Below are 26727 nucleotides of genomic sequence, written 5' to 3' on the forward strand. Positions count from 1 at the left end.
TCCTCTTAGGAGCCAAGCTGTTTTTACGAAATGCCTAGCCTCTTCATTTTTTTCAATAAGATTTATTTATTTTTCTTTGGCCTGAATAAAAAAAATTGTATGTGGTCTGTCTGAACTAAACGAGCGAGAAAAGTCCTATATATTCTAGTGTAGTATATGTTATATTAAATGGTTTCTGTCAGATTAAATGAATGTGTTATTTGATATATTAAATTGAAAAAGGGTGAATATCATTAAATTAGTATTGAATTTGATTCTTACAAGATTCTTTGAATACTTGATTCATGTGTGGACGAACATTGTGGAAAGCACAAACACTTGCGGATATTTGAATGTTTGATATATGTATGTATGTATTGAAAGTAATTTAGAAATTAGAAAGGAATTAATAATGGATGTAGGATGTAGGATTTAAGCTTAAATCAGTTATGGTGAAATATTTGAAAAGAAAATTACAAACAGTTAAAATAGTTCAATGCAAACTGATGTATTTGTCACTGCTAGAAAAAGGGCCATAAGCCATAGTTTCCCTAGCCGTGACATGCCAACAGTGGCTAACACCCTTTGGCCGCGGGTTGTCTGTGGCGAACAGGAATATACTCCACAGGTATATCAGTGGCTTATAATGTGGTTTTGTAGTATAATACATGTATACTACTATATTAGCCCTTCAGTTTATTGATGCAGCGAATTGCTTTGTTTCCAGATGCTTAATCCCTTGACACGTAACGATTCTTTTGTGCAATCTTTATTTTAGTGATTTAGCTTTCATTATAACACGTGGTGCTGTGGAGAATCAGAATTGTTCTTCCTGTTGGAAATTGGTGGTTCTCTCTCTTCCCTCAAATCTTTTTGTTTGCATAGAAAACTGGACCTGATTTCTTCTATCTTGCTGCTCTAAACTTCTTCTGCAGTGCAGAACAATCCTTTTTAGGTTGCAGAATTAAAATTCCCAAGAACTCAACAAGGAAAGAGAAAGAAAGAACCAAAAAAATTAACAAGGACCAACCAACTAGGAAATAACTTTGTAGCTTCCTTTTTTGTTGGCATCTGCACCATTTTTGTCTGCTCAAATGGACGTTTACATCACCAAGTTCTTGAAGTAATCATCCCCTTTTGTCTCCAACAATTCTCAACCCTTCTGAATCACAAGTTACCATTTGGACCTTCTTGAATGAAAGACAAAAACCATCAAAATTTAAGGCCATATGTAGTAGTGTGACTGAATTTTTCTTTATGGTCACATATGGACCGTATATATGTGTATAGTATAATTTGTATGTATATATATATGGATGGATCTTATATATATATATATCGTATAATTCGTATATGCATACATCACATAATGAAGTTCCACATGTCACTATATTGCAGTTGCAGGACCCAGCAAACTTGTAAGACAGATTGTGATTGAGTGTGTGAGAGGCCGGCTTAGTAAAGTAACTACTAATTAATCACTAATATAATTGGATGTGAAGAAACCAATGGAGCTTTGGGGATTTAATTTCTTACAGCTACAATAAAAAGAGGCCCAAGATGCCAGCACAAAGACAAAGAGCATCACATTGGAAGGCTGGGAATTAGAGGGAGGCAGATATGAGGCAGAGAGACTTGCTGGAATTTAGAACACCCCAACACCCATCATCACTGGGGTTGGCCGCAAACAACTGGGGTGGTGCTTCTCCCTTGTTAGCAAGAAACATACCAAAAGAGTCACTTGAACAGAAGTATCTGAGGCTCAACACAATTCGAACACGCGACGAGATCTTCCCAGCTGATGATGAGTTCAACAACCTGCCTAAGTCTCCTGCATCTAAACAACAGTGTCCTCCAACGCCAAGCGGGAGCAGAAAACAATTTACCTTGAAGCTTTTGTTCACACCAAAGAGGAAGACTGCTGCTGCTACTACTACTACACTGGGTTCAAATTCAAAGAAGAAGTCATGGTTCCCAAGATTGGATCCTCAGAAAAGGTGGCCTCAAGGTTGGTGATGTTTACATATCATGCATGCATGGGCCATGGCAAAGGTTTTAAGAGAAAATTGGATGAGAGTGGAAACCAAAGCATGCTTATCAAATTGTACATCAGAAGAAGTGAAGGAACAAAACAAGCATGCTTGTCCATTGATTGGAGATTACATAAATTTTTGGTTGAGAGATTTTTGTACCAATACAAGTTGATGTATTTAGTTTGAATTCATTCTATATTTTGTGCATATATAGATTCATTTTGGACTTAGATACCTAAAAGTCCCTGAAGTTTTTCTCTTTTTCTTTCCAAGTGAGTTGGGGGCTACTTGGTTTCATGACCCCCAAATCCTAATGAATTTGGATCATCTTTTTTATTTTGGCTATGATTAAGTTCTAATTCAATTGTCCATTAAAAACCAAGTTCACCAGAAAAACAGAAGATAGAGCAAATTTAGCTAAGGAAATGAACTACATAGCTGTAAAAATGCTTGCCAAATTGGCAATAGATGAACTCAGAGTTCTTCGTTAAAATGGAAGCCTCTCTATCTTGGGCTTACTAGCTGATGATCTTTGAGGTGTTAATCGGGCCAGGGATGTACTGATGTGAGTTTTTCTGTCCTCATATGTACCTAAAATATATATAAAAATCTAACCTAAAAATAAAAAACAAAAAAACAATGAAGATGCTGCAAGGTTAGAAGCATATTTTACTATCAAAATATTCTTAAACAAAATTGCTTGCAGATCCAGCCTATTTATTTTCACTAAATTATTGTCATGCTGACACTTGTCACCTCTGTCACAATAGCCAGGCGAGGGTTGCAGCTAGAATCGATGACCCTCCAGGATAAGGCTGCACACAAATTAAAACATGGTTGTTGGCCATGGCTGGTTAGGCCATGTAAGAAAGTATCCAATTCATGGTTATTTTGTACTGTTGTGGGTGACGAATCTAAGGTTTCTGGTTCCATTGAGCTCAGCTTTGTTCTTATTTGGGTTCAAGATTTATTATGTGAAAATCGTTCTCCCATAAATAATATAAATATTTTGGTACTGATAGAAAATAAAAACTAGCTGAAAATTTAAGGACATTTTCATTTGAACTTGCTTTGGAAAAATGGAGAAGCTCATATGAAACAGAAGCGACTTGCAATCTGTACCTGAGTCTTACATATTGCCCCCCTGGAACTAGACCCGGAAATGTGCAAGTTTCTATATCTGAGAACATCCCAGTCATTGATTGTCATCAACTTGGTACTGACAAGGCCCAGCTGATCAAGCAAATTACAGAGGCTGCTAAAGAATTTGGATTTTTCCAGGTTTGGCATTCTTTTTGTATCTTTTTTATTTTGTGGGTTTGTTTGAATAACTATTTCTTACTTAGTTTTGTGATGGCAAATGCAGCTGATTAATCATGGGGTTCCAGACAATTTGCTGCATAATGTAATGAATGTGGGCAAGGAATTCTTTGAGCTGCCTTCTGAAGACAAAGCAAGCTTCTATTCTGAAGATGCTAGGCAAAGTTGCAGATTGTACACCAGCATTGACTATGTGAGGGAGCAGGTACATTACTGGAGAGACACTTTGAGACACCCTTGTCATCCTCTGGAGGAACACATTGATTTCTGGCCTCAAAAACCGGCTAGTTATCGGTATGTTTAATGCTAATCCCGCGTTCAAAACATGCATTAATTTTTAAATCACCATTAATTAACAACATCAAAGACTTAAGATGTGCATCTGTTTTTTCTTCTTCTGCAATTTCAGAGAGGTGTTTGGAAGTTACTCTGTGGAGGTGAGGAAGTTGAGTTTGTGTCTTCTGGATCTTATCTGTGAAGGGCTAGGGCTCAAATCTAGATTTTTTGAGGTAAGCTCAGCCAAGTCCAGTCGACGGCTACAAATTTTTACCCACCATGTCCAGACCCAAGCTTGACCTTGGGATTGCCCAAACACAGTGATGTGAACCTCATAACTCTTCTTCTCCAAGAACAAGTTCATGGGCTTCAAGTCTTGAAAGATGAGCAATGGCTTGCTGTTGAGCCTGTCCCCAATGCATTTGTGGTTAATATAGGCCACATGTTACAGGTTCTGCACCCACACATACATATCTAACTCCTTTTAGTAATTTTTTCCATTTTTAGTCCCTATGCAATTAAAACAAAAGTTTTGTCATGAATTTGTGTTGCAGATTATGAGCAATGGGAAGCTGAGCAGTGCAGACCACAGAGTTGTGACAAACAACAAGGTTTCAAGGACCGCAGTCACCAGCTTCAAACATCCTTCTAGCACCTGCCATATTGAGCCTGCAAAAGCCCTAGTTATGGACTTCAATCCACTCTACCAAGCTTTTATATACAAAGATTTTGTTAGTACCTATATAACAGATACTGAGGAAAGAGTATCGCCGCTTGAGCGATATAAGTTCCAAACTTAAAGTAGCCAATCACCATTTCGTTTAGTTGCATCTTAATATTTACTATACTGGAGGAGATTCGGATATTCTGAATATAAATTTCGTGGACGGAAGTTTGTTGTGCTATAATCAACAAATTTTTAGTAGCTTAATGAATGAAAAATGCCACTAAATCCACCTTATCTTTCAAGCTTCAAGTGCACAAGTAGGAAAGTTGGAAAGTTGGATGTATCTCTTCTTAAGTCCTAATCTTACCAGAATTTACTTGTGGCTTGAAATCATTTTGTACCTTCCTTGGTGAGTGGGGTGTTACTTTTTTGGCAAGTAACTTATTTTATTAGACACATCGTGTTTGACTTTCCCATATATACATTGGTCAATAGGCTCAATACCTCTGCTCTGATAATTGTTTTTTGAAATATCATTGTCATTATATTCTCTGAAAGTAACTTTTCCAAAGATTGTATATCTTGGGGTTTGGACTCTTTTCAGTCTTACTAATAGTTATTTATTTATTTAATTGCTTGTTTTTAATGCTTAATGATCATTATTGAAGAAACAAAACTTTCAAAGAAAATATAACATTATTTTGTTTCTATTGGGGATGGAAATATCATTATCTAGTTGACTACTCGTTTGATTGAACATTTTATGTTGCAGTAATTTTGTGAGCTGATATTGTAAAAGATTTGTAATTCAAGTGGTTAAGAGAAGTTATTCTTATACCAGATGTCTTTTGTTTGAATCTCCCTCCTCCCAATATCACTTGTAACAAAAAAAATATATATATAAATTTATATTCATATTAAAAAAAATAGGAAAATTCATTTCATAGTAATATATTTTGATTAAACAAGCATTCTGCTTTCTTTCTTTCTTTTTTTTTTCTTTATCCGTCGGCTTGTAAAGTTAAAATTAATCTATGTAATTATGAATCTCGCATTAAACAATATGAAAAGTTGGTTAATCTAAAAAATAAAAAATTTAAATCGTAATCATCATAGGATTCTCTTTCACTTGATTCGTTAGGGCCACAAATGGGTCCTCATAGAGTTTGGCAAGTTGACAAGCCTCCAAGATAAAAAGAGAGAAAGAAAGATATGCACTTTTTTTTTTTTAATCTGGCTGCTCTTGCTTTTATATTTTTGCCGAAATTAAATAATAAATTAGGACAATTTATTAATGTAAATTGTAATGGCCACTAGTGTGACATATCTTTCTCCATAATGTAACATTGGATTCAAATGGAGCTTCCACATTGACGCCCGTCGATATTGACTTGTGGAGAGAGAGAGAGAGAGAGAGAGAGAGAGAGAGAGAGAGAGAGCAGATCAAAATAATACTCATGACAAGGGAGACTAAGGAATCACCTTGATAGATTACATGTTAGTAAAAAGCTAAGCTACTAGATCTACTTGGGATGATCTTGGTTCCCAACTCTGTCAAAGAAAGAAAGAGAAAGCAATGAAAAGGTCCCTTTTGGAATCTACATATGCAATTTCAAAACTTTCACACTATCTTTCTCTATCATTTTTAATTTTTTTGACAAGAAAAATTTCAATCACCATTCTCTTATCGATTACTTTTTCGATTATAAGAGCAGCCAACGGGAAGAGAGGATTCGAACTTTTAACTTTAGGTGTTGAAGTAATGCTCTCAAATGCAAGAGTTATAAGCCCTTGATGAATACAATACAAGACTTTCGTTACGAGTAATCATTTGTACAAAAAAACATATGTATCAAATAAGCTTGAGTGCCGTTAGTCCTTGAAGAATGAATAATGAAATTTAGAATGTTTGAATTTACGACTTGCTTTATGTTTATCTCTTTATCACTACACTATGTGGATTTTTTTTCTTTTTTCTTTTTTCTTTTTATGATTTCAATCGACAACTTATCATACAGAGTTGAATCTACATACAATTAGAATATACAACTCAAAATTAATTGGATAAAGATGTTTGAGATTTTTAAACGCTAATTCAAAACTTCCATTTCTCTAGCATGGGACAAATACTCAAATCAAATATATCATGTTTGATATGGGAGGAAGCCATCATTCTCCTTTGTCTCTTTGTATTCATGGGCAATCCTACTCATTCCTTTCACTATTCTTTATACATTGGAAAATGATATGTCATTTGCATCACTAACTGCTCTAACCTACTTGCCTGCATAACCTACATTGAGAAAATTAATCAAAATTATTAACCGTCCAAAGCATTTCAAATCTTCAAAGTTAAAGAGAATTTAAAGAGAATTGATGCGACAACACAAAAATAACTTTCAGAAAATAAAATATTAAATATATTAAATAAACTTTAAAAAAAACTATGATTAATGGCCATTAGTATTGCTAGTGAAATTAGGTGAAAAACCCTTCGGATAACTTCCGACAAATTAAATTTGTTGGATTAAAGCCATAAAAAAAGATCATTTGATTTGATTAGAGATGATAAATAAAGGATTTCAATTGTTAATGATTGATTGGGGAAAAAAAAACAGACAATGCGATCATTTTGTTCCTTTATTCTTTTTCCATTTTGTTTTGTTTGTTTCTCTTCATGACTAGTAAATACAAATTAAATATAAAACAAAGCAAAAAATAAAATAAAATAAAATAAGAGAAAATGATTATAAATCAATGACAATAATCACCGAATATCGCACTGTTAAAACACAAATCATGGGATTCGAAAAATGATGTCCAGTTGGTGCAGTGCAGGAAAGGCTGCTTCATAAATATGTCATGAAAACCAAGGAAGAGCCAAACATTTGGGCACACCTCCATAAATTGAACCCAATTTGAGCTCTCTGGATTTATGGAAAGCACTATCATCATGCTTGAATGGCACTCGATGAGCATCCGATGGCAAACTTGGTTTTCCTTCTGTGTTTTAATAATACCAAATCCATCAAAATACCTAATGTTTAGTCACCAAGATGAATAATTTGACAACATTTTATTTATAGTTATCAACATAATAGACTTTGTCGACTATGCCTTTAATACTCGAGAAATGCTCTCAAGTATCATTGTTACTATACTAAAGTTTTCAAATAACGCTTGATGATAGGATACTCACTAATATGTATCATTCTCATATTTATATGAGTCGAATCTGAAACCTCCTTTAAGTAATCGGAGATAACTACCACCAGATTAAAAAAGAAGTGATAACATCTATTGTATAGTTTGGACGGAAAAATGTTAATGTATGAAAGGGAACATTGAAAAATGAGGGAGGTGTAAGATGTCACAACTTTGGGGCAATAAAATCATTGTAAAAACAAAAGGGAATAGAGGGAGAGGGATGAGTTCATCTTATTTTGTTGTTGGTTAAGAAAAGAGGTGGGGATTGTATCCTTGAAAATTGAGGGCAAGATAAGGATCAATTTCCTCACATGGGCATCATGTTGTTGGCCATCAAGGACACTACCTAGAAAGTGTACTCATAGCCCAAAATTGGGATCAATGGATTTCCTTTTCCAAAATTATATATAAACTCAATAATACAACCCCCCACCCAATAGCCAAATTCCTCATCACTCTTCTTTTCTCCTTGGCCACCATTTTTTTTCACCCTTTCCCATCTTTCACACTCAAGACACAAAGGTGGGGGTCGCTAAAGTGCGCAGGATGCGTAGGGTAATTACACATAAGGGGGGTTAGTGGTGAGTGTTCAGCCGTCACCAAGGATGCGCAGTGTAGCATCATCCGGCGCATTATATCAACGATTGTACACGTTTCGTAAAGAAAAGCTAAAATGAACAGCGTGCGAAGGTAAACTCTCCTTATATTATAAACAAATCACTCCTCCTCTCCCTCGGTGACTTCTCTCTCATTCGTAGTTCGCACCAAAAGCGCCTTCTTTCTCTCTGCTTTTTCACACACACACACACACTCTCTCTCTCTGAAAGAAAAAAGCCATTGAAGCTTCTCTCTCTCTGCTTTTTCCCTCTCTAGAAAAAGCGAAAAAGCTGCATTGTCGTTAAAAATGGGAGCGAATGCAGCTCAGAGCTTTGAATTTTGCTGCACTTGATATACATCTTCTCAGCTAAAGCTTCAGTCCCCTCTTAGCAATCTGACAAGCTCTGCTGAACTCTTAGATCGCCACACTAAACCGTTCTGTTCTGTTCAATCTGAACCTTTCTCTGTGAAGAAATCCGTACAGTTCATCCAAATAATTCGCAGAAAAAAGTTCAATTTTTTTTTTCTCTTTTTTTTTTTTCTGAGAGATCCATGTCGTCGGACATACGCTAGGGTTCAAATCGATCGCGTTCTGTGTTTAGTTTCATCTGGAAGCTGTTGGAGCGTTTTCTTTGTTTTCTAATTCTTCTTCCATTTTATTTTATAGATTTTTTGAAGTTCCCGTACAAGTTCATGGCTGAATGCAGGGACTGTAACAAACCCAACTGTACCGTGGCCTCTTACTCTGTATTTCTAGGGTTTGGGGTTGTGAGTTTGTGAAGGTCGTTGAGGAAGTGAGGTATTGGTGGCGTAGTACTGTGATCGCGTTAGCAGTGTGAGGGGATGGGGACGGATCGTTTGCTATTAGCGACGGTAGGACCGCCAATAAAGCGGCGAGCAGGGTTACGGAGGAAGCAGGCGGGTAGAGGCTCCTACAGGGGAAGTTAGGGCACGAAATTCGCGCCAAAATTAAAATTTTGGGGAGGCTGTGGGGTTTTATTTGTTTGGTGGTGTTGTTTAGAGGCTGTTTAGGAAAAAGCTTTGGACTTTGGAGGAGATGGGTACTTCTGACTTGCACCATGTACTAAGAAGCCTCTGTTTCAATACGGAGTGGAACTACGCCATTTTCTGGAAACTCAAGTATCGAGCTCGAATGTGAGTTTTAATTTTCTTGCTTATTACTATTATGGATTTTGAAGTATTCTTTTTTTTCTTTTTGGTCGAGAATCAGCAAATTTAATTCAAGCAAGTTAGAATGGTACAGAAAGCAGAGCTGCACTAGGATTGGTACCTAAGTCATGTTAGTTTCCCAAATATCTGTGGTCTTCAGTATAAATTTTGAGTGTGAATCCTGCTATTCATTTCAGTCCGGAAATAATCAAATTAGGTGTTGTTTTCGAGAAAATTTCCATTTGCATGTAGATTTCTGGCTCCTTTTACTGAGTTATACATAATTTCATGTCCCACATAATATTTTGATATGTGGTATGCTGCATTATGCAGGGTACTGACTTGGGAGGATGCTTACTATGACAACTGTGAGCAACATGATTCTTCTGAGAATAGGTGCTTCAATAAGACACTAGATAGATTGCACGACAGCCATTACTCACACGACCCCCTTGGGCTTGCTGTGGCAAAAATGTCGTATCATGTATATACTCTGGGAGAGGGGTAATTACTCGTCACTTTCAAGTTACCATAATGGCCACTCTTAAAGTTTGGATTGAAAAACTGTAAATTGAAAAACCATTTCCAGTATTTATATACTAAGCTTATGCTCTTCCTCAATATTTGCTGTTACCATCATTCTGATTACGGTAGCTGTATAGCATGGAAAGAAACAGGAAAAGAACAAGAGCTCATAAATTTGCATTATTACTTTCCTTTTCAGGATTGTTGGACAAGTGGCGGTTACCAGGAAGCATCAGTGGATTTTTGCTGATAATCTATTTAAGAATAACTGTTCACCATTTCAGGTAAATGTTTTGTTATTATCCAGAAATATAATAATTAGCATATTTTACTTTGAAAGTGTGTGATATTGATAAACGGTTGCTGCTCTGCAGTACTAATATTTAATTGGTTTGCCACTCATTCTTATTAAGCTTTGATGCTTTGGGTGTTTTTCAGTACTGTGATGGGTGGCAAAGTCAATTTTCAGCTGGCATAAGGGTATGCCTTGCTCTCTCTCGTTCTCTCTGTCCTTTTAATTTTTGTTCTTGATGAGATACTACCCTGCCAGGACAGATAAATTTGAAATAAATTAAGAATTGATGAGGGTATTGCTTTTGTGATGCACTTTTTAATTACTGTTGTTTCTTCTGGGCATAGTCGTATATGAGAAAACATGAATAATCATGGGATAGCCTGGGATATTGTCTTATTTGTTTATTAGTTTGGTTTAGGCATCTGCTTCACTCATAGAATCATTTTGCTCTGTTCATTGAGCTGAATGAAAATTAGCCATAAAATTTCATTTCTCGAAGTTCTTTCTTTGCAAGGCAAGATATGGATTAGGATTCGTCTTTTTGTATAGGGTAGGTTGATGGCTGGTTAGATGCTGAATGCAAATTTGTTCGGGTTTTTGAACACTTTCACTAACATATATGTTTTCTTATATAAGCATTTGTTTTGTTATGATTATGATTTCTACTAGATGTTCTGCATGTCTGCTAAATCGAATTATTTGCCATTTCCTGTAGACCATTGTCGTTGTGGCTGTTCCACATGGAGTTGTACAGCTTGGTTCTTTAAATAAAGTAAGTTCTTTCTTTTGAGTGAATAATGAATACTTTAAGTAATGCTTGAGTTGGTGTTTGTGTGGTTTCTTATCCTATGGGATTACAAAATAAACATCTGTAATTCTATATGATATAGCATGTGGTTAATTCTTAATTTTGTTGTGGTGTTATATCTATGAAAATGATTTGTGTACTTTACTGTCCAAGTCCTTGCAATTTTGTTATTATTCCATAGTGACCACAAGCGGTTGAAATTTTTAAAACTGTATGTGTCATAATTATGGTTTGTATATTCAATCTATACATTTTTCAAATGTAGATTTATTTTTATTTTTCTGTTTTCCATTTGAGAGGTGCAGGTCATTGAAAATGTGAAGCTGGTATCTGAAATAAGAGATGTTTTTAGTACGCTTCAAGATTCCCCAGTAGAGCAGATCCGTAATCCATTGCAATCTGGCATAAACAGTTCAGCATGCTTGGTAACTCTCTCTCTCTCTCTCTCTCTCTCTCTCTCTCTCACTATGTCTGTGTGTGCATGCGTTGATTAGTTTGTGCATGTGCATATATGAAGCAAGTTTATGATTTTCCTTCTTGTGACACAGAAATTAGGACACTGACCCCTGGGTATCCTTTTTTTTCCCCCCCTCTCTTTTCCTCAGACAAGTATATCTCCTAAAGGTTTGGCTTCAGGGGTTATTACTGATTGCCTACATAATTTAGATAAAGCCGCAAACAGAGAAGAAAGCCCAGATGTTTGGTCGTCCATTTTCCCACATATTGGGAAAGACAGTGATAGTTCTTACGTTTTTCCACTGCCTGAAAATTGTCTGAAAAAGGCAGTTGAACTGGCCAATAAGCATGGAGGACTTGAGTCATCTAACTTAGGGTGTCTTGAGAGTGCCAAACTACATCAGTCAAAATCAAGTATCTTAAATTCAGAGCATTGCAAACTAGTAGGTGTGGAATTACTTGATAGGACGAAGTGTAAAGGGGAGAGTAGTGGCTGCAAAGATACTAGGATGGCTTCAATGATCTATTCCAATCCATTATCACATGGATCTGTTCAAGAAAATGTTAATTTATGTGATTCTGCAGACTTATCTGCAACATTTCTCAACTCTGCTGCACATGGCAGGGTTAATGTGGACAGGGTAGATTTTTACCAAAATGAGGTGTTGCAAGTAAGTGAACCCTCAGATGTTAAGTTTCAGAAGGACCTGGAAAACTTGGACTTTCAAACTGAATCAGGTCACATGGACACATCTAGTACATCTATGGCGTTCCCTGCTGGCTGTGAGCTGCATGAAGCACTTGGGCCAGCTTTTCTGAATAAGGGTAATTATTTTGATTGGGAAGCAGAGAAGAATGGAGATGGAATTACTATTGAGATGCCTGAGGGGATGAAAACTGGCCAGTTGACATCTGATTCTTGCCAAGAGCATCTTCTTGAAGCAGTGGTGGCCAATGTTTGCCACAGTGGCACTGATGTTAAAAGTGAAAAATCATTCTGTAAATCAATGCAGTCTCTGTTGACAACTGAAAAGTATCCAGAGCCTTCTAGTCATACTACACATACAATTGATTCAGAAAATTATTCCATTGATCAGCCCTCTCTTATAGCAGAGGACACACAACAATGCTTGAGCTCATCAGGGGTATGTGGGGTGATATCCCCCAAGTGGTTTTCCTCGCCTTGTCCTAGTGCTTGTAGTGAGCAGCTGGAGAGGTCTTCTGGACCATCTAAAAACAACAAGAAGAGGGCTAGACCTGGGGAGAATTCTAGGCCTAGGCCAAGGGACAGGCAATTGATCCAAGATCGTATCAAGGAGCTGCGGGAGCTAATACCTAATGGAGCAAAGGTGACTTTCCAAATTATTGTCTGGGTTTTGGACTTGAAAAATTTGTAGATTCTTGCTATATATGCTAAAAGTTTCATGGTAATTTTACAGTGTAGTATTGATTCACTGCTGGAGCGTACAATCAAGCACATGCTCTTTCTACAAAGCATCACTAAGCATGCAGACAAACTTAATAAGTGTGCTGATGCAAAGGTAAATGTTTTTGGTCAAGTATTTTATGGCCTGGGATTAGTTGACAACTTTCAACCTTCATTTTTAGTTTACAAAGTGGGCTCTATTTGGTTAGCATTTCTGTTTGGATTATGAGTATGCTCTTCTGAAGCTTCCACCTTGTAAAACCATCTGCAGAGACTAATTATATATATAACCTATATTTAAAAACGTCACTGTTTCATAGCAGACAGTAAGTAATAACTCTCTTTTTTGTGCCTCTACTATCTAATGGAAGAGCTTTTCAGATTTCAAGTAGGAGTTGAGTAGTAGGACTTGCAATTGCAAACTAATCATTGGCAAGAATATGCAATGTTTATTGAATTAACATGTTAGTCTACTTTAATCATAATGCTAAATTCACAGTTGTGTCACAAGGAAGCAAGCATGTTGGGATCCTCTAATTATGAACGGGGATCAAGCTGGGCAGTGGAGGTGGGAGGCAATCTGAAAGTTTGTTCAATAATGGTAGAGAACCTCAACAAGAATGGGCAGATGGTTGTAGAGGTATGCAATACTTGTGAATACTAGCGGGTCTTTTCTTTAATTATACACGAACTTCTGGAGATGTTATGCTTGATTGTGTCTAATTCGGTCCTCCAGTTATGAAGTTTATCATATGTTCTTTTTGCAATTTTTTTTTTCTTTTCTGCTATGATTTTCTTTGCCTTTAATTGATTCTCAGATGATGTGCATTCTGACTGATCTATGCAGATGATGTGCGAAGAATGCAGTCATTTTCTTGAGATAGCAGAAGCTATCAGAAGCTTGGGTCTGACAATCTTAAAAGGTGTAACAGAAGCCCGTAGTGACAAGACATGGATATGTTTTGTGGTTGAGGTAAGATCAGTGGCATGACATGCTAATGAAAAATTTCATGCCAAATGAGCTGCTAGGCCTCAAGATGTCATGACCGTATGAATACACTTAGAATGTTGATATTTATAAAATGGACTTGCTTTTCGACGTACCTATAAAAACAGCCAAACTTGCTTATATCTGTCCCCGTGTGACAATCTAAAAGCTTGCATGTTTCCACCACACTGGATTGCTATCTAGTAAGTTTGTACCTGGTGTTTACAGTCATGAACTAAAATTGAATTCTGAATTACTGCAGGGGCAGAACAACAGAAGCATACACAGAATGGATATCTTGTGGTCCCTTGTTCAAATATTGCAGCCCAAGAACCCTATGCAACAGCTATAGCTTGTCTCGCTCTTGGAGTGGCTCTGTAGGTTACTTTGTAAATTATTGTGAGTCATTTGTGATTGGTATTTACGGTTTTCGTTTTAATTTGAACCCCCTCCCTTTTTTTTTGGTCTGGGTTTGAACCCTCCATAATTGAAAAGAAAAGGAGAGAAAAGCCCATAGGAGGTAGAAAGGTGCGATTTATTATTATCCTTTTGTTCTGTTGTAATTTGCTTGTCATTTGTTTGGGAGGATGATACTTGGATAATAGTCTTTCTAGCAGTATCTAATGCATGTGTCTTTTTCCAGTTTGATTTTTTTTCTTCTTCTCTACATTATCATGAAACAAGTTTAAAGATAAAATTTCAGTTTCTAATGACTAATATATTGGGTGATAAAACTTCAATCTAGAGGGTGCAGCATTTTGTTACTTTGATTTGTTGAAAAAACGAAAGAAAGAAAATTGAAGTTAACTAAAATAATTGGGATTATCATCTGAACTAGAGGATCAAAGAAAGTAGAGATTAAATTAGGCTAATTTAAAATGAGGAAGGGCAGAGTTACCATCTAATCCTTTTGACCTGTAATAGGCAAGATATTCTCCAACATGAGTTTCCCTGTATATAGGTAGGTTGTTAGACACAAACTCCTTAATTGGCCCATAGGGTTTAAATCTATGTGTGGCACTTGGATAGAAAAAACATGCAGCTGATATCCTCGGCCCCACTCTTCCAGCCAGTACCCTGTGCTCCACACTTTTGAACTTGTCATTAGTAATAAGCTGCACATAATGTGAAGATTAAGTCACCTCTCATGTTTTTCTAGAGCTGTTTCAAAGTCTAGTTTAGGAGGAAAACTTTCTTCAAACGGTTTGATACACCTCCTTTTTGTCTTTCTCATCACGTGACTAGTTATCACGAGACGGAGAGGAGGTGAATGAAACCATGTCACTGAAGTTTTTGACATTGAATTTATGAAACCTATACCTGCATTAGATCACCAATATTGGCCACCAGAGCTCCATGAGCTGGAGGAACATCAACCCAGTGACCTTGATGGAGGACTTGTAGGCCACCAAGATTGTCTTGTAAGAGCACAGTCAAAGAGGATGGATCTGAATGTTTGGTTGCCCCAAGGGTCAGCTCTGGTTCTGGACAGCTTGGGTAATAATGGCACACCAGATTTTCAGTCTTCATGCACTCTATGCGTTCTAGGTGATCAGTGCTAAGCCCCAAGGCCTCTGACAACAAACCTGATATCACCTCTCTTAGGTTGATCAAGTGTTTCATGTACTCTTGCACCGGCTCTCTGCGAATCAAACCAATCTCCTGTTAGGTTATTTAATATGTTATGTTGTCAGACTGTCAATACTTACAAATATACGAAGTTTGTTTAGGTGAAGTACCTGCAAACAGAGGGAAATGACTCGGGGTCCAATGGTCCGTCCTGGAAATCAAAGCCTATTGAATCTCTCCAGTTTGCTGCTTTTGATACCAACAGATCTCCATTGCAGTAAAATCTAACTCTTTGCTTAGAGTCTCGGGAATACAACTCCATCTTCACCTCCTCTGGCTGCTCATGAAACTGTCGAATTGCTTCTATCATATTGCCTATTACCCTGTCTGGAACTCCATGATTGATCATTTGAAAGAAACCCCATGTTTCGGACGCTTCTCGAATTTCCTTGACAATCTGCACACGCTGGAAATCATGATCAAAGCCATCAAAATCTATGACTGGAACTTGGAATTGTATATTGGCTGTGGTTGAACTTAAAAGGCTCTGTGGTGGATGGATGAGGAAACTTGGGACTTTTGTTACCCCTGAGTCTACAAGGCCTTTAACTCCAGCTCTTGTTTCATCAAACTCCTTCACTTCCTTGACTCTGTCATATTTTGGCTGTGACCCATCTTCCATCTTAGCAGCAGGGTGGGTGTGGTGATCAAGTTTTGAAAACTGAAAAAGGGTTTGCTTTTTCTTATCTCAGATGAAAAGAAATGGAGGAGGAGGAGGCCATTTCAAAGCAAAAAGAAGGGGCACAAGAGGCTCTCGCATTCCCTGAAAGACCAGATGCCTTCTACCAATTTAAAAATTGTGTGAGGAAGTTTAAAAAGTTAAACAAAAGGTCAAGAAAGTGAGATACTCAGTTTTGTCTTTTCCTTGAGATCACAATCTTGAGATGTTAACAAGGCAAATAATATAAAGGTTGGAAGAGGAAAATGTCTTTTTCCTTAGATTTGTTTGGTCACTGTATCTCAACGTTCAACAGAAAAGGAAAGTCTTGGTTTTTTTCTGGATCGCCACTTCCAAAACAAGCAAATGATTCTGCACTGTCTACATTTCAGGGTTGGATAACGTGGCTCTGGAAAAGGCAAACTAGACCACTATCTGGCATTTATTCTGGATTAAAAGTTTGAAATGCACGCAAAGCAATTTGATTCTTTTTTCTTTTTGCTACAATGGAGTATAATTTGAAGTTCTCTTTTAACTTGGCATCATGTGCGAGTTGTTGAAAATTGAACAAAGTCAGAAAGGATTACTGTTGTAATTAGGTCATTATTTCCTCCGACCACTCCACGGTCAAGTCAGTGATAAGTTAATAATCGAGTCGATAGATTATTAACGACTCGTTTAAGTTTTTAGAGTCTAGTGATTGTGTTATCTGTTCGTATTTTAGAAACATGATCTTTCATTAAGAGGGAACAATGTGACAGCTCACCTAAACCTAATGACTAATTCGGGATTAGGTTGGGTGACATAAATAAGCTCACATGGGATCCCAGCCTCAAGAGGAGGACGCGTCTGAGTCCATGAGATCATGCAATATCTATGAATCAATGAGATTTGACATCTTTCTATATGTTGACGTATACTTTGAGACCACATGCTGTTTTGTGCGTGGAGACTTAACGAATTATGAGTCATAGATAAATGTAAAATTAATTAAGTGCAGAGTCCACATTATCTATGGCTCAAAATGCGTTACGTAACTACGAGTAATCAGCTTATTACATTCTGTTTGGATGAGAGAAAATAACTCAGAATTTAGTTAAAAGTAGGGAATTTAAGAGGAGAAATTAACAATTCCCTTGTTTAGCAACTAAAGTGTGGAATTTATTAAATGAAACGAGGAAAAAATCGTGGAAATTTGAGCATTAAATTTTGGAGTTTAATTTCCACAAAAATAGGTGTCATTTCACAATTTCCATATTGTCATTTACAATATTCTATCATTTACAAAATTCAATATGCATAAATCCAAATATTGAAATCTTCAATTGCCAGAAATTAAAATGATGAAAATCTAAATTCCATCATTTTAGAATTCTATATAATTTTCAATTCCTTTATTATTGTTTGGGTTCAATCATGCAACACCCAAAGTTGACACCCTCTTTGTTCTGCATGATGCCTAACTTGATCTGGTATCTTAATCCTCATGGTGCAATTTCGTGATTACTCATAAATAGGTTTACTAAAATTTTTAAAGCAGCTTATCATTTGAAACCAGCTCTACTTAAGAGAAACAAACCCAATTACCATGAAAGTAAAGTACACAAAAGAGTTAAAAAGAAGATTGTCGCCTAAATCATACATGCTGGCTAAAACCATCAGTTTAAGGAAGAAGTTACATAAACCGCAAAATGAACCCAATTTCTAAGGCTAATTCCTTCCTAAACAGTTTTCGTTTTCTGAACCTTCTTCTTCGGTTGTCTCCAAGAAATTGAGTTCTTCATCCCAATGAAAAACAGCAATGCCCCAAAAAGAGCCATATTCTGCAGAGAGGAAAAGTAGGGCATAATTTACAATGCAGTTGGTTATAGTTCCATGCTAGTATTCAAAAGACTATATATATAACCTGTGTAAATTTGATGAAGAGTTGTGTAAATTCTTTCTCCTCGTTGTCATAATTGTAGAAATCATATAAAATAGGAGTAGCAATCATCTGATGCAGAAGCTGCACCAAGTAAAAAGATATATATATATATATATATATATATATATCAAAACTGTTCCAATTTCCAATATGGCACATGCAAAAGACGTGAATTAGCAGAGCATGAAAACAAACCAGGAGATAGGCTCCAAGAGAAGTGCCAAAGATGAAGAGGATGCCTCCAATGCCCTTGAGTGCTATACTGGCGGCAACTAAGTGTGCAATCTGTGCACAACAAAAATCAAAATCAAGCTAATAATAAACCAGACATGACCTTTGCAAATAATACTTTTTCTTCTCATTGATAGTTCCATGCTAACTAAGATGTGTGTTCATGTCTGAGATAGTGAGAGATCCTCACTTCGATTTCTGGCACTTGTTTGCCAATGTGAGATTGCACATGCTTTGTAAAGACATCAAACTTTGGTCCGAAAGCCTTTGCTGCTGGTCCCCCATCAGACTCATATTCGTTGAACCTATCAAGAGGAAGACATCACAATACCATATAAGAGACATGTGCTGTCAGGCTGATCAACGACAATTAAAGTGAAAATGGTGCTTCATAACAACCAGATACACCATGATCCTTCTCTAATGAAGGAAAACTTCAGTTTCTCACACAAGGAATTTAGAAGTGTTCCAGATAAAGAAAGCAAAATTCAATGAAATAACTTATAATCTGGTGCCAAAGAAATATTACACCTACATTGATTAACAGCCATCTATACTGCGAACAAATGTGTGCATAAACTTAGTTTTAATAGATCAAACTTAACATCTAGGAAATTTTTTAATGGGTTGACACGACATAAGGTTTTTTTAGACCCATCTAAACAAGGAGTGGAGGAAAACTAGTAAAAAGAAGACCTTTCCCCAGATTTTTGATACAACAAACAAAAAGAACATGTTTTCATCAGCTTATGATGCATATTTAGCCATACAGTTTGCGAATGTTGATAAGACAGAAAAATTAAGAGTCTATATCATGTCATTGAGGAACAAGCTTAGTATAAACTTTCCACAATGTCTCAGCAGCGTAATAAATTGAATGAGCAGGCTACAAAGGATCATTAAATTTCCTAATATTGTGAACTAAAAAATTACTAACTAGAATATCACCCATTTTCCCAATAATTAAGCAAATAAACTAATCGTCCATAAAGATCCCAATTGCAGTAAGCAACAAAATGATAACCAAGTATATGCCAATATCCTTTTAAAAGCATACACTTTTCGATGCCTACTCTCACTAATAGCTGTTAGAAACTAACTCAAGCCCTTGAAAAATGAAAGTTCTACTGGAATTAAACGACATGAAAATGAAAATCTGTATACATGCTTCAGTATAAGAAGATGAAACAAGATAATGGAAACAAAAATGAACCAGATCCAAGCAGAAAAGCATACCAAACAATTTAAAAGCAAGTTTAAACAGGAACCCAGAAATTTTCTGGCTGCAAAGAACAAATTACATGCTATACAATCAACAAAAAGTATGGAAATTTAAAGAACAGAATGAAGATATGTAGTAAATTATAGTAACTCTTGGTAAGCAGAGAGAATGAAAACAGAGGCGAAGAGAACTCTGCCAAGAAACGAAGTGAAAGCCATTGTCTTTAACTCTTACAGAGAGCGAAACACTGAAAGAAGAAATTTAGGGTCCGCTCTGAAACACACACACCCACACTCTTTCGCTTCTTTAAGACAGGGAAGAGAGAGAGAAGGGAGGATACTGAGGGTATTATGGTCCAAAATAAGATGTCTTTCGGGACACTGCCGCGCTGGAACGCTCTTTTTTCAAAGACATGGGCGCGTAAAAGGAACTAGTTTTGATAGTTTACTGAAATACCCTTGAATTTGGTTTCAAAGCTTCAGTAAGAACAAGCCAACAAACCCAATGCTTATATTACTGAGGGACTTGAATTTGGTTTCAAATGCTCTTGAATTCATATGCAAATATGCAAATTTGATCTTTGTTCCAATGATAAATTCAAGGTTTCAAGGTTTCTGGCAGGTTTCTGAAGTTGTAGATTTGCTCAAGCTACTGCTATGAAGTTGAAAACTTTGGTGGTGGCCAAATAACAGTAACAATTTTTCAATAGATAGCAGCACAACATAGAAATGAACCCAATTGAATACCTTTCTGGTCTGGTAGATAAGAACAAGTATAGCTGGGTCAAACTGCAACACAACCCATATAGTATTTCATAATTGTTCAAAGACTCAAAGAGAGTGTTCTTGTTTTGGTGGATTTTATTTTAGTCTGTTTTAGTTTTGTCCCACATCGATGGAGCATAGAAGAGTTGGAGTGTGAGGCCTGTATATAATAAGTCGACCAAACTCATTGAAACATACTTACCTGGACGGGGTTTTTGGGTGATCAAGAAGGCCCATGGCCTAGGTTAGTGACCTCCATTGCACTTCGGAGGGGTGCTACCCTATGGTCTCCCCAAGTGGGAGAGCCAACGTCATAATTTGTGTTAGTGGGGGCCTGCGTTCGCGCGGCCCCTTTCCAAATTTTAGTGCAGGCTTTTAATTTTAATTTGAAACGAAATTACAATAGCTAAGAAGCAATTCAATTTAATTTGAAAATAAATTTTTTATTTTGTATTGTGTGATTGCTTTTGTTTAATTTGAAGACTTTTATATCATGGGATGGCACTGTTTTGTTGTGTTTGTAACGGTCTTGAAAGAAAATATATTAATCTCTCTCGCTGGAAATCCTGTTTCACTTAAGCGTCTGCTTTGATGGAAGTACATTTGCTGAGATAATTTCATCTGACCAAAAATCACATCAAGAATGTAAGCACATATCGGCTACAGATTATTCTAAGAGGAATGGATCTTCCTCTCTTACATGTCTCTTTGTATATTTTGCATTCTCTTTTGTCCTTGTGATATGTAAACTGCAACAGTTGCAGGTTAGGTACTGATCAATATGAGAACCATGCCATCCAATCCCGGAATCACCAATTACCCTCTGGATGTCAATTTCTCATTTTGAAGAGCGGACTGCTATAACTCAAAGCCAAGTTCAGGAACACAAGCATCAAGCTTCAGCTGCCGGTATAATTCTGCCAGCAACAAGTAAATTTCACTTGAAGCTGGATGAGATTTATCAGATGCTGCAAACTGATGGACTTTCCTTTCCATTTCAATCCAACTGGACCCAGGACATCCCTTTTCTACCCCAAGTTCCTTCATAGTTGCTCGTGTATCTGCAACTTGTCGCCATCGTTTGGCTTCAGCATACATGTTAACCAAAAGGGTGTAATAGCCACTATTATTTGGCTCCAATACCGTCAATTCATTGACAGAAACTTTAGCAATCTCCAAGTTCCTATGAAGCTTACATCCACCCAACAAGGCACCCCAGATAACAGCATTAGGTTCAAATTTCATGCTTCTTATCAACTCTAGTGCATCTTCAAGCAATCCAGCTTTGCTCAATAGATCCACCATGCATCCATAGTGTTCAACTTCGGGAAGAATGGAATAATCTTGGGTCATGCTTGAAAATCTCCTACGGCCTTCTTCAACAAGCCCTGCATGAGTGCAGGAACTTAGAACACTTACAAAAGTAACCCCATTTGGATTGATCTTCTCTCTCTCCATCTTGCTAAACATTGCTAGTGCTTCTTTGGCAAATCCGTGAACTGCAAGTCCTTCAATTGCTGAATTCCAACAGAACAGGTTCTTGTCCTGCAATTTAAAGAAAACCAAAAGAGACCTATCCAATGCGCCACACTTAGCATACATGTCAATCAATGCAGAGCCAATATAAACATCAAGATCAAACCCATTTTGCAATATGTAAAGATGTATCTCCTTTCCCAAGTCAAGGGCTCCAAGATGGGCACAAGCTGAAATAACAGTTGCCATAGTCACTTCATCAGGACTGATCCCTTTCATCCTCATGTCACTAAAAACTGCTAATGCTTCCCCAAATTTCTTATTCTGAGAATAACAATCAATCATAGTAGTCCATGAGATAATATCCCTAGTTGGCATGTGATTAAACAACAACTCCGCAGACTCCACATTGCCAAGTCTAGCGTAGCCGTCGATCATAGTATTCCAAGTAGTTATGTTCCTTTCCTCCATCTCATCAAATAATATCCTCGCGGAACTCATATCCCCCACTCGAACGTGAGATGAAACCATAGTAGTCCACGCAAAAGCGTCTCTTTCAGGCATTTCATCAAACACCTTTCTGGATTCACTGATTCGTCGCAACTTCGAATAAAAATCAATCAAAGAAGTCTGAACAAACACATGTGACCCAAACCCATTTTTCCAAATGTGGCCCTGAACAGCTTCTCCAACCCCCAACGCAGATAGTGAAGTGCAGGCCTTGATTAACGATGAAAAAGTATAACTGGTAGGCAAAACCATGCCCCTGAGCATATTGATATAACAACCTAAAGCCTGACATGGGTGACCGCAACAAACAAAGCCTTTGATCATCGCATTGTAGACAAAAACATTGGGACTTTCAATCTGGGTAAAGGCTAAAACTGCATAATCTATGCGGGAAAGCGTCGAACAGGCGGTAATGAGTTGGTTCATGAAGAAAGAGTCTTGGGTAGCATTGGTCTTGATCATTGAGGCACATACTCGTTCTAGCTCTGTTAAAGTTGAACATTTCTTTATCTTCTCAACTATGGATGATGGGTCCTGAGGCAGGGGTTTGGGCCGTTGAAGAAGAGGTTTTTGTTTTGAAAAACAGTTAAAGTTGGCTGTGCATTTCATCCGCTTGAAAATCATTGCCCAAGTAAAAATATACAGATGATAACTACCATTTCGAATTTTTGGCCGGCCGCAGTAAAATAATCCTTGCGCAACTCATATATCAGACGCGTCGCAAGCCAAGAAATGCACGAGAATCCCTTTCAGGCATTCTATGGTATATTTTCCTCTTTAAATATATTATATTTAAACGGTTTATTTTTTTGCCCCTAGTATAGCCGAGCGGCTATACTATTAATTTAAAAAACAGTATAGCCGTGCGGCTATACTATTTATTATAAAAAAAACCTGATCTTCTCAAACTTTCTGGCTCTTCTCTTTCTCACTCTCTCGTTCTTTGATTCCCTCTCAGATTCGCCGCTCTACCTCCGATTTCACTGGTCAATGGACAGTAATGGTTCGATAGGCAGATTGGTTGGTTGGGTTTGACGGTGGCGGCTTGATTTGGTATGGGTGAAGTCGCTTGTGGGTTCGATTGGATGGTGGTGGTCTGATTTGGTATGGGTAGGGTTGTTGGTGTGGATGGGATTTGACTGGGTGGATGTGACAGTGAGGTTTGGTGATGGGTTTGATTGTGGGGTTTGATTAATATATATATATATATATATATATATATTTGGACGAAATGGGGTTTGATTAATATTGAATCCTGGAAAAATATTTTCAGATTAAAAAAAAAAAGTATAATATTTCCATGGAATAGTAGTGCATGAAAGTATCGTAATTGGATCCGCGCTTAGGAGTTGGCAAGGGCATATGGCAGCCAAGCCACATGCATATATAGGCTCACCAGCTACAGTTTAAAGTGAGGCAGGGCACGACCGCCAATTTGCCCAACAACTCTGTAAGAGGTGATCCTGTATATGGGGGGACTGTTATGAGACAGAAGCTCCTTGATTGGTCCACATGGCTTAAGTCTGCCCTTAGAACAAGGAAGATAAAAAGATACAGCTGATATTCTTGGCTTGCCAAGCGGGGTAGAGGGGGTAGCCAGTACTCTGTGCTCCACACTCTTGAACCTGTCATTACTAAGTAACTGCAAATTTATACGTAGCTCCGCATCAGTGGAAATACTACTAGGCCAATACCAAGTTGATTCTAAAATTAATAAATAATATGGTATGAATAATGAAGAGCGAGTCTACCTGCATAAAGTCACCAATGTTCGCCACTAAATTAAAGCTCCGTCCACCGACGGTGCATCAACCCATTGATCATTATGGAGAACTTGGAGACCCTTGCTCTTGTCTTGTAGGACTAAGGTGAGGAGGGAGGGGTCCGAGTGTTTGATTGTGCCTAGAGTCAAATCGGGCTCAGGGCAAGCCGGGTAATAGTGACCCGATAACTTGATAGACTTCAAGTACCCGGTGCTCGATAGGTGATCCTTACTGAACCCCAACGCTTCTGACATTAATTCGGATAGATGATCTACTAGCTGACCTAGAAATTATTAAGCACACCTGCACAGTTCAGGAAGTGCATCAAAATCCCACTGATCATCTGCAGCTCTGCAGGACAACGTGTCCCTCCATTCAGCTGGTACTGGTTTTGCACGCCCTTGATATCCCCACTGCTATAATAATTCACCTTGCAACTAAAGTCACGTGAGTACCACTCCATCTTGGCCTCCTGGGGCTGCTCATGGAACCTTCTTATGCTTTCCGTCATGTCCTCCATTATAGCAAGTGGAACTCCATGGTTAACTATCTGAAAGAAACCCCACGTCGCACATGCATCTCTAATGGCATTGACCATCTTTACTCGCCGGTCATCGCTCTTGTTAAACCCTTCGAGATCGATGACCGGGATTTCAACTCCATCAGCGCCGTTGGTCTGCGGAGTTGATGAGTTGTTTGCACGACACTCCGGTGGGTGGATGAAGAACCTGGGAATGTGAGTCACCCCATCGTCTACGAGGCCCTTGACACCGATTTTGAGCAGGGACGGACCATAGGCATGGCTAACCTGGGCTTTAGCCCAGGTGGCTTTTTGTTTCCCAGCTCATAAAAAAATTATAGCCCAGTTTACTAAGGTTCTATCTTATTTCCATTTTCAGTATTTAAGTAAATGTCTTTCTCCTTTTACTTTCATTTATTTTTATATTACTTCATTTACTTAAGTTTACAATGTAAATAAGGAAGTACCCCTCATTTGTATTCAAATAAAAATACTAGAAAATCAAATCCTCACCAAATCAAAATATGAAAAATCGGTTTTAGTGCAAAATAAGATTTAGGCTAAAAATGATGGCTCATTAAGTCAATATATACTTCATACTAAAATCCCATAAAATCAAGTTTTCTTATTTGATGTGTAAGGAATAAAAGCCGCCAAAAATTATCTTGAAAAAATGATTATTCCGAAAAACTATTTTTCATAGTTAGCCAATATTTTTACGTAAAACAATTTTTCATGTATAATATGAATGCATGAAGGGACCTAACATCAATCTAGTTAAAAGCCGCCACAAAGAGTTTTACAAGAATAACCTAACTCTTATGTATTGAAGAAATAAAAGCCGTCACTGGAGCACGCTTGTTTTTTATTTATTAAATAAATAAATCCTGGTCAAAATTGCACCTTCGTTAAAAAAATCATGAGTCTGCCAGTGAGTCCAACCAATTGAATAAGCTACCATCCTAAGTAATTCCTTGCAGTGCACTGGAGAATATATATAAAGGAGAAAAGGAAATATGCACATCTCTACACATAGGGAAAAAATAGAATGCACAATGAGCGGAAAAAAAGAAATAAAAGTAGAAGAAATTGTTTATGTCCCCCTTTGATTAGTGGTATATTATTATTTGTTGTTATCGATGAAATTACATAATACGGTTGAATTTTCTATCTACTTAATATGTTTATATGTAAGTTAAATTTAGCTCAGTCAAGTTTGAAATCCTGAATCGATCCTTGATTTTGAGGTCATCAAACTCGAACAATTCTTTTTCAGCGGTGGTGTAATCACAAGTGCTGGTGCCATCTTCACTTTGAATTGTTGGTTTTTTTGTTTCTCTGGTCAGACATTTGAATTGTTGGATGCAATTATTAGTTGAAGGGCACTTTCATATTTATATACACAGCTGCACCGTACTAGTAGATGTTTTGGATTGCATGGCAATTAGAAAGTCACGTCTGTGGCCGGTTGTTTGTTGACTAAAGTAAAGCCTCCTTTTTCTTTTGTCAGTCTCGTGTGTGACACATTCAACAAAGGGAAAAAGTTATCCTGCTGCTCTATTAAAGTGGAGATACTCACAGAAACGTGTGTGGCATTGTTTTGTGTAAGAAAACAAGGGCAAAACGTTGCATCCAACAATTTTTTGTTTTTGTTTTTGTTTTTGTTTGCTTACTTAGAAAGGTAGCTTCTGACTTATTGGTTTACATTGAAAGTGATGCTTTGAGGAAATAAATTTAGAAGTAAGTGCAGTTATTAAGGTCATGAGCTTCTGCAGTTTCCATTGAATTTTCGATCTGTCCCTATTTCAAATCCGTGAATTCTACACTTTACATTATATGTTATTTATCATTAATTATCTTTAGTTAAAATCTATATTCGCAAAAAAATAAAAGAAATTCACATGTACTATGTGACGCCTCTTTTTGAAAAAATAGTGGGTGGGGAAATTTGACATGAGGTGGAAATAACAGAACTCAAAAGTGTAGTTAATGCTTATCTTGATATATTTAATTGTTAATAGAGACATTAATGTTTGCCTTCGTTTCATATGCGGATAGAAATTGGAACCCATGAGCCAAGAAATCTTTTCTCAAGTCTTAATTTATCAAACATGGAAAAGTAAATGATTTTCTATTCCCAAGTCTATTTTCCTACCCACCAAACGTAACCATAGGTACACAAAAGCCAGATTTAGTTTTCGTATGAAAATTATTGAGTGAAGGTAGTAGAAATGAATATACATTTACATCTTGGCTGTTTCATGTGCCGTAACCGTGAGCAGA

The 26727-nt window shown here is 37.2% G+C and overlaps 4 protein-coding genes and 1 pseudogene across 7 annotated transcripts; 1 reads left to right on the forward strand and 4 right to left on the reverse strand.

Moving 5' to 3' along the window:
- On the forward strand, window positions 7950–14395 carry LOC18768652 (transcription factor bHLH155). 4 transcript variants are annotated; one of them, XM_020570123.1, is made up of 12 exons: window positions 7950–8172; window positions 8747–9234; window positions 9583–9753; window positions 9974–10058; window positions 10213–10254; window positions 10785–10841; window positions 11177–11302; window positions 11483–12682; window positions 12773–12874; window positions 13259–13399; window positions 13607–13732; window positions 14010–14393. In XM_020570123.1, exons 2-12 carry the CDS (start codon window positions 9137–9139, stop codon window positions 14097–14099), a joined length of 2238 nt encoding a protein of 745 aa, XP_020425712.1. In that variant the 5' UTR covers window positions 7950–8172; window positions 8747–9136; the 3' UTR covers window positions 14100–14393. The 4 variants fall into 4 exon arrangements, with proteins under 4 accessions (XP_020425712.1, XP_020425714.1, XP_020425711.1 ...); XM_020570125.1 differs by lacking the exon at window positions 7950–8172 and having other exon boundaries at window positions 8208–9234; window positions 13271–13399; window positions 14010–14395; XM_020570122.1 differs by lacking the exon at window positions 7950–8172 and having other exon boundaries at window positions 8209–9234; window positions 14010–14395.
- On the reverse strand, window positions 14600–16280 carry LOC18768327 (1-aminocyclopropane-1-carboxylate oxidase homolog 1). The gene is made up of 3 exons (XM_007201072.2): window positions 15487–16280; window positions 15068–15389; window positions 14600–14862 (listed from the first exon to the last, which is right to left on the reverse strand). Exons 1-3 carry the CDS (start codon window positions 15996–15998, stop codon window positions 14611–14613), a joined length of 1086 nt encoding a protein of 361 aa, XP_007201134.1. The 5' UTR covers window positions 15999–16280; the 3' UTR covers window positions 14600–14610.
- On the reverse strand, window positions 17553–19806 carry LOC18767648. Its single transcript, XM_007200347.2, has 5 exons — window positions 19562–19806; window positions 18380–18494; window positions 18154–18243; window positions 17941–18039; window positions 17553–17857 (listed from the first exon to the last, which is right to left on the reverse strand). The coding sequence occupies exons 1-5, from the start codon at window positions 19627–19629 to the stop codon at window positions 17756–17758; spliced, it is 474 nt and encodes a 157-aa protein (XP_007200409.1). The 5' UTR covers window positions 19630–19806; the 3' UTR covers window positions 17553–17755.
- LOC18766639 (pentatricopeptide repeat-containing protein At1g06143) lies at window positions 20389–22906 on the reverse strand. The gene has a single exon (XM_007200659.2). It carries the CDS (start codon window positions 22783–22785, stop codon window positions 21034–21036), a length of 1752 nt encoding a protein of 583 aa, XP_007200721.2. The 5' UTR covers window positions 22786–22906; the 3' UTR covers window positions 20389–21033.
- On the reverse strand, window positions 23561–24659 carry LOC18767845 (annotated as a pseudogene).

This window comes from Prunus persica, chromosome G8 (assembly GCF_000346465.2).
Source record: "Prunus persica cultivar Lovell chromosome G8, Prunus_persica_NCBIv2, whole genome shotgun sequence".
Lineage (NCBI taxonomy): Eukaryota > Viridiplantae > Streptophyta > Magnoliopsida > Rosales > Rosaceae > Prunus > Prunus persica.

Coding starts and splice junctions, on each gene's coding strand:
- LOC18766639 (XM_007200659.2), bottom strand. CDS start 22,785: ATGATTTTCAAGCGGATGAAATGCACAGCCAACTTTAACTGTTTTTCA.
- LOC18767648 (XM_007200347.2), bottom strand. CDS start 19,629: ATGGCTTTCACTTCGTTTCTTGGCAGAGTTCTCTTCGCCTCTGTTTTC. Junction 18,495..19,561: donor ATTCTCTCTGCTTACCAAGA/GTTACTATAATT, acceptor TCCTCTTGATAG/GTTCAACGAATATGAGTCTG. Junction 17,858..17,940: donor TCTTCATCAAATTTACACAG/GTTATATATATA, acceptor TCCTCTCTGCAG/AATATGGCTCTTTTTGGGGC.
- LOC18768327 (XM_007201072.2), bottom strand. CDS start 15,998: ATGGAAGATGGGTCACAGCCAAAATATGACAGAGTCAAGGAAGTGAAG. Junction 15,390..15,486: donor TCATTTCCCTCTGTTTGCAG/GTACTTCACCTA, acceptor TTTGATTCGCAG/AGAGCCGGTGCAAGAGTACA. Junction 14,863..15,067: donor ATATTGGTGATCTAATGCAG/GTATAGGTTTCA, acceptor CATTATGTGCAG/CTTATTACTAATGACAAGTT.
- LOC18768652 (XM_020570123.1), top strand. CDS start 9,137: ATGGGTACTTCTGACTTGCACCATGTACTAAGAAGCCTCTGTTTCAAT. Junction 12,683..12,772: donor TAATACCTAATGGAGCAAAG/GTGACTTTCCAA, acceptor GTAATTTTACAG/TGTAGTATTGATTCACTGCT. Junction 12,875..13,258: donor ATAAGTGTGCTGATGCAAAG/GTAAATGTTTTT, acceptor CTAAATTCACAG/TTGTGTCACAAGGAAGCAAG.